The 6,968-nt window shown below is 46.2% G+C and overlaps 1 protein-coding gene across 1 annotated transcript in view; it reads right to left on the bottom strand.

Annotated features, from left to right (window-relative positions):
• Positions 1–552: 552 nt before the first annotated feature.
• MROH2B (maestro heat like repeat family member 2B) overlaps positions 553–6,968 on the bottom strand; it is a 50,882-nt gene continuing 44,466 nt past the window's right edge. Inside the window, exons 38-42 of the mRNA XM_059691880.1 lie at positions 3,121–3,276; positions 2,659–2,793; positions 2,163–2,265; positions 1,115–1,180; positions 553–689 (exon numbers count right to left, since the gene is read on the bottom strand). Of these exons, the coding sequence (XP_059547863.1) occupies positions 583–689; positions 1,115–1,180; positions 2,163–2,265; positions 2,659–2,793; positions 3,121–3,276 (567 nt within the window). The 3' untranslated portion in view covers positions 553–582. The remainder of the gene's footprint in view (positions 690–1,114; positions 1,181–2,162; positions 2,266–2,658; positions 2,794–3,120; positions 3,277–6,968) is intronic.

Below are 6,968 nucleotides of genomic sequence, written 5' to 3'. Positions count from 1 at the left end.
CATGCACACACATACACGTGCATACACACACACACACACACGCACGCACATGCGCACACACACACACAATTTAAGGGGAGGAATGCTCTGGGATGAAAATGGAGAGGAGACCATGAGATTTAACATAATGTCAGAAAGGGTCTTTTGTAGAGAGGTACCGTCAGAGTCCTGACACAGCAATTATTACCCAGAAAGAACAGACAGATTAGAGTTTACTGTCAAGTTGGCTATTAGAAAGAGAAGAGTGTGGGTAGCAATTCACAGGTGGCTAAGACAGAAGGAAAAAGGGTTGTGTGCGGAAATAGCAGGGGCCCTCTTCTTAATGGCGGCGGAATGGTTTCCAGTTGTGTCGTGTTTTGGTATCTGCTGGGATTTGAGTTTCCTGAGAGAGGGCTAACCTGTGGCAAAGCCGTGTGGCTGTGGATTTGCGAGAGTGACTTTTCCCTGGTGGCTTTTCCCTGGTGACCCCGGCAGGAGACCCCACCTGGGCACCGGGTCTTTCCGTAGGATGCTGCAGGCCTGTGAGTTACCAGGAGGAAGACAGCAGTCAGTTATGGGAACAGCAGTTTATTTCCTGATGGTTTATGGAAGGATGTTCATCTCTTTACACCTTCTCAGGAGGGTCTGCAAGGTAGCCTCGGCTGCTCTCTGGACACTGATACAGGGGTCTTGCCGAAGTGCTTGGAGCCCTGAGATGGAGAGAATAGCAGAGTCCAGTGGGGAAGGAAAGTCAAGGCCCAGGATGTGGGGCACTGCGGGCCCCCCACTGAGGGTCAGGCCTAGGTGGGCTCTAGCTCCCAGCTCTCAGTTTACCCTAAAAGGTAGGATTTGGAACCACAAGCTGAGAATGAGTTTTAACACTGAAATGAGGTAAGGGAAGATCCTGACCTTACGATCAATAGCCAACTGGAAAACTATTGGCTAGGATGCCTGGAAAGGGTGGGACTGGGCTTGGCTTATACCCCAGAGATATTCCAGCATCCGGGGAGCAACGGAGACAACAATGGGGCACGAGGGTTTTCAGTGTCTGGGCTGGCATGCAACTTGGAGCAGCATTCGTTACTCTCTCTCTGAGAATACAATACCCTGGGCGGAAACCGGGGCTGGTACTCACGTGTGACCAGTTGTTCTTTGTCTAATAACTCCACATATTGGTTGGTCAGATTGAGAACAATGGCATCTAAAATCAACGGGAGAAAAACATGCTGCTTCATTAGAGAGGAAGAGGCCATGTGAGGGGTCAGGCCAGACTCTGCACCTGGTCAGAGGTTAAATGGTCTGGCTAGTGAATGAACAAACTATACAGCACTCCACGCACCCCAGGATGGTGCGAGGATCATGACTCTTGGGTCTGGAGTGCCGTCACACACTTGATGTGCATTTGAGAAAGCTCGTACTGTGTCCTCCCCGGGGCTGGGCCAGTGGTTGTCAGGGTTTCAAATGTGTGCAAGACATGGTCCCTGTCCTCAAAAAGTTTACAGTGTAGATGTGGGATCATATGCATGATCGAATAAAGAATCCTTACTCTTCAAAGTGGCCACGCTAGTGGGTCTGTTCACTGTGGGCTTGATCAGTTGGAACAGACTTAGAATTACATAATAGAAGGGTTCTCAGAGATTCACCTACATCCTCTTTTATTTTATAGACCAGACAAAGAGGCAACACAGAGAAGTTAAGTGTATTGTCCAGAGTCACACAGCAGAGCCAAGGTCTGCTGGCCCCACACCAACACACTTTGCACTCGCATCCAGCGGCTGTTAAAGCTCTCAGCTTGACTGAGCTTAGGTGTGCTATGGTTTATGTTAAGAAGTGATGCAAAGGAAAACATTTAGGCAGGGGCAGCAGGCTTGAAGCAAAATCTTGGGGAAAAGAAGGAGCAATGACTTGGAACCAAAAGAAGCACAAAGGGCCCAGAATGCAGACTGAGTGTTGGAAAGTCAGGAGATGTAAGTTTTCATTCCCCAAAGAGAACAGGCTCCTTTGAAGGGAGATGTTGCAAGATATAGCACTTTTCTTCCTCCCTCCCTCCCTCCCTCCCTCCCTCCCTCCCTTCCTTCCTTCCTTCCTTCCTTCCTTCCTTCCTTCCTTCCATCCTCCTTCCTAAGCACAACTAGGTGCAAAGAGCAGACACACCTGAGGGGGGAATGTGGAGGTGCCCTCACCTGTGAGTTTGACGGCTGTACTCCTGATCATCTCCCAGTTACTGCTGAAGAAGGTGAATGAATGTGTGTGGAGGATCCACAGGATTTCCTGATTTTTCTTGGCCTAGAAGAGATACGTATTGCAAAGTGGGCAACCAGAAAGAGATCTTTTTCTCAAAATCAGCAACCGAGAGGTCATAAGAAGGAAAAAAATAAAGGCCAGCGAAACTCACACAGCCATTACTTATTCTATTGGAAGATGTCTTATGGCTATTCCAACCTAAATTTAATCGGAAAGGTACTGGGCTTATGGGTCTAATCGACAGGCGTGTTGCAGGAATCTAGAACAGATTCTAGCCAGGACTTGGGAAATAGGGCAGAATACCAAGAATCACTGCCGTCTTTCCAAGACAGTTCTGCGTCTGGCCAGAGATCCCTTGCCCTGTTGTTTGTCTTTCTGGGATTTGCTGGGACTCTTGCCTGTGATTTTTCCAGGCAACATTGACTGCACACTTACCAGTTTCACACAGAATTGCCTATAGAAATCCCTGGCCCTTGGTGGATCCTGACTGTCAAGGAGACGGTCTAATACCCCATAGAGATCCTGGAGGCCCAGGAAAGGAATGGAGACCACCAGGACATCACGGCAAGCCTGAAAGACAAGAGTTTTCTGCGTCACAGTCCATAGTGCTGCACCCCCTCCCAGGAGGAAGACATGTCAACTAGTGTTGGGCAAGGAGCAGTAGAAGTCAGTGACGTGAAGGGCTTCCTAGTCGGTGTTGGCACCTTCCCAGTTTCAAGGATGGAAGAGCAAGCTTGGGAAGAGGTGGCACGAGAGAAGCCAGGGTTGGAGAAGTGGTTTTCAGGTTCAGTTGCAAGTGGGGACTTCAGTTCTGACTCCAGCCCAGCCACTGGGTGTGCGGGCACTTTCAGCCGCAGGAGAGGAGAAGGTCCAGGGGTCTGTGCAGGAGCCACTTACAGCTCCAACCTTGGGATTGGGGTCCCAGAGGTGGAGAAGGAATGAAATCATGCTCTTTTTAATTTCTTCTGCAAAAAAAATCTTCCACCTTCTTCCTGTTAGGGATGCCAGATTCTCAAATAAGGCAATGGCAGTCAGTCTCACATCGTCCTGCTCCTGTGGCGACAGATGCAAGTCATCGGTGAGCCCCCTTTCTGGCCATTTCCAGCCAGAACCCCCTCCTCACCCCCACCCTGCCCGGCCCTATTTCACAAAGGAAGGCTGGAACCCATGCATGGCCACCGACCGGTCACAGCCCCCAGATGTTCCCTTCCCAGCAGCTCGCTAACCCACATGACCAAAGTTTAAATGACTCTGGGTCAAGGGCTTAAGGGACACCACAGAACCGGAGACTTGGTTGCTGCCTCTGAGTGGTTGATGGGGAAATGTGACCACAGGAATGAGAAGCAGGGAGCAGAAGGCCAGGGAGAGTTCCTGTTTATTTTGTATTTACACAGATCAGCCTGACTGCATCAGGAGCCTAGGGTTATGGTGTTTCTAATCTAAACTGTCCAAGGCCCAGGACCCTTCTCCAAGTTCCCAAATACTTTTTCAAGAAAATATTTTTATTGACTTCAGAGAGGAAGGGAGAGGGAGTGAGAGATAGAAACATCAATGATGAGAGACAGTCATTGATTGGCTGCCTCCTGCACACCCCACACTGGGGATTGAGCCCACAACCTGGGCATGTGCCCTGACCAGAAATCGAACCAGTGACCTCCCGGCTCATAGGTCGATGCTCAATCACTGAGCCATGCCGACTGGGTGCAAATACTTTCTAATGAAATTACAGGCAGCTTAGAAATTTGAGCTTTGGGTCTCAAAGAGAGAGGACAAACAAAGAAGTGCTTAGCTCTATTCTTGCATATGTGAGATTCTGGAACTTCTTTGCTTGTTGTCCTGAATGGTAGGCAATGATTTTTTAACTATCATAGGGTGTAGTGGTGGAGAAAGATGCCTTCTATTACCTCAGATACTTTGCCGATATGGTTCAGAGTTCTAACAAACCTGGAGGAATTTTTCAGAGTGCTTTTCTCCAAACCCCAGGTCTAGAAAATTAGATTAAAATACTCATGTAGGGGCAGAGGAATGAAAGAAAAAGTCGTCCTGAGTAGTAGAATAATATTTAGATTAGAAATAAACAAGGGCCAACAAAAAGCATTCCCATGAATACGAGAAAGAAAGAGAAGGTAGAGGAGTTAATTCTGAAGGCAAATTGAATGCATAAGTGGACACACAAACAAAATGCCATGAAAAGGGAACTTAATAAAGATCGTCCAGAAAACATAAAGCTGGTCTGTGTGAAAGGGCTGGCAAAGTTAAGTGAATATACAAGATGTAACTTTGTGTAATAGAAATATTCCTTAAATGTCCTAGGAATGTGGTCAGGATATATTTTCAAAAGGTATTCTTTTAAAAAAGAAAGAAGATTAATTAATAACAGAGTGCCTCAAAAGTAGAGAGATATTTACTTAAAGAAATCTTTTGAATTTTCCAAAATTGATGACCTCATGATAGTTTAAGGAAGGATCAGCTAATTGGGATGATGAAAAAGCATAAAAGAGAAGTAGCACAAGGGTTTTGGGTGCTGGGAGAGACATTGAAGTTTACTGTCCTTGTTCTGAACGGAGAAGACGAGTCACAGAGAGTGAGGTGATTGCTCAGGGTGACAGTGTGGGCAATAGCAGCAAGCTGGGCCTGGAGCTGGGACCACAGCCTTATTTCCTGTTCTACCATTTCATCAAAGTGTCTCCATGTTCTTCAAAGTCCTGTAAAATACTTAAATATTGAAGAAAAGGTGGGGGGGATTTGGAGATCACAAAATTGTATGTTTAATCTGTAGAAACTACAGGGGCAAAGTATCATAAAATACAGCTGAATATGTTTGCAGAAAGAGAGCATTACGGGAGAATAATTTGCATGTCATTGCTATGACCCAAGTTTTACCAAACTTTCATGCAAATGCAATGGAATTGACCCATAGTAGAAATGAGAAAGGTCCAACTTAACCAGCAAGATTTTCGATTGTTTTTCTTCTGCAATAAGATGGAAAAAGATGATCTGGACCACTAATGTCGCAGGTGAATGTGTGACTTTTGGAGGCTCAGATCTAAGAGAATTATGATTGCTGGGTCAACAAACACCCCAGGAAACCTAAGAAACAGATGGGGCTCTGCAGGAGGGAGTTCAGACCTTTGTTGTTAAAGATGGTCAACTGTCTGTGTAATGGAAAAAAGGGCACATTTGTTATTTTACAGAAGATACTGACCTGAGTGGGAGCCAAGTAAACATTTTTGAGAACCAGATGGGAATTAAGAGTAATCCTGACACATTGGAGAAAGTAGTTGGAAATGAACAGAAAGATCCTTGCAAAGGTCAGGCTGAGGCTAGCAGGTAAGTAAACAAGGGACACTGACAAATACGAAACTGGAGAATTACTGACTCGGGCATATATTGCAAGCTAAAACCTGGAGGTCTGTACGGTTAATATCTTGCCAAAGAGTCATGAAGAAAGGGCAAGATTTTTAAAAAAGGAGTGAATGACTAGGACAAGAGGAGATCTGAGGTACTTTTTCTTTAGATAACATTTGATATTTCTCTGGCCTCATTGAAGTACAACACAGTCACTGGCTCGTAAAATACTGCAGGAGCTGAAAAATTAGGTTAAGATGAATAATGAAGGAAACAAAGACTTTCCAGTCTGGAGACTGGAGGTAAATAGGTAATTGAATAAAGCCTTAATGTTTCAGAAGGAGGCAACGAGCAGTCTTCCATCTTCTCTGACAACACAACATGGAAAAAACAGTTTTAGATCATAAAAAAATATCAATTTAAGTTCGATGTGAAATAGATTTTTACACTGATGACAGTGAATACACCAAAAACAAATCATAAAATCAAACTTCCCAGAAGTTATGAAGGAAAACGTCCGTCCCCCTGCCCAGGATGGCTGCCTGGCGTTTTTCCGAGATTCGGGTTATAAGATCAGGGGTTTGAGAAACTTTGCCCTGAACGACCAGACGGTAAATCATTTGAATGTTGCGGGGCATCTGGTTTCTGTAACAACGAATCAACTCGGCAAACGAAGTGGGAAAGCTGCCACAGACATTATGCAACCAGTGAGCGCGCTCCACACAGCCAGTGTGGCTGTGTTCCAGTGAAACCCAATTCACGAAAAGATGCTCTGGGCCAGATTTGGCCCAAGAGCTGGTTCCTACTGACTCCTGGATGAAATCAACCACGTAAGCGTTTTGAGTCTCTGACTCCTGGATGTGGAAAAGACAGTGTTGGAGGCGACAAGGTCATATGGGGGCCCTAGTCTGATACTGAGTATTGTTGTAACTTGCATCCCCCCCCCCCCAAAGCACACTTTGAGATGAGGATTTAGACCTAAGTAATTGATTTAGGTCTTTAGGAGGTGAGCCCAGGAAGCATGATGGGGAGTGGGAATGTGCTAGGGAAGAGACAAAAGCTACAACAGGGAATATTAATGAGTGTGTTACCCTTGTGAGAAAGTGGAGCTCAATCCTGCGGGGTGAGGAAGCTGGGGAGTTTTTCTACAAACTCCTGTTTCTTATCATTTGAGGGTCCTTTCCTAATGTCCAGTCCACCCTGCTCAGACCAATTAGGATCCCCGGGCCAGAGTGTCCCCTTACACAGAGAGACACAGGAAGCTAACAGCCTGCAGAGGAATTGTTCAGGTGACCTTTGTGCAGGTGACCTCTGAGGCAGGTGACCTCTGGGCAGGCCAAAGGATATGGATGGGACACCAACATTGTCTGCTACAAGCACTACCTGAACCTCTTTGT

The sequence above is a fragment of the Myotis daubentonii genome, chromosome 4 (assembly GCF_963259705.1).
Source record: "Myotis daubentonii chromosome 4, mMyoDau2.1, whole genome shotgun sequence".
NCBI lineage: Eukaryota > Metazoa > Chordata > Mammalia > Chiroptera > Vespertilionidae > Myotis > Myotis daubentonii.
This window is presented reverse-complemented; position numbering and strand designations above follow the sequence as displayed.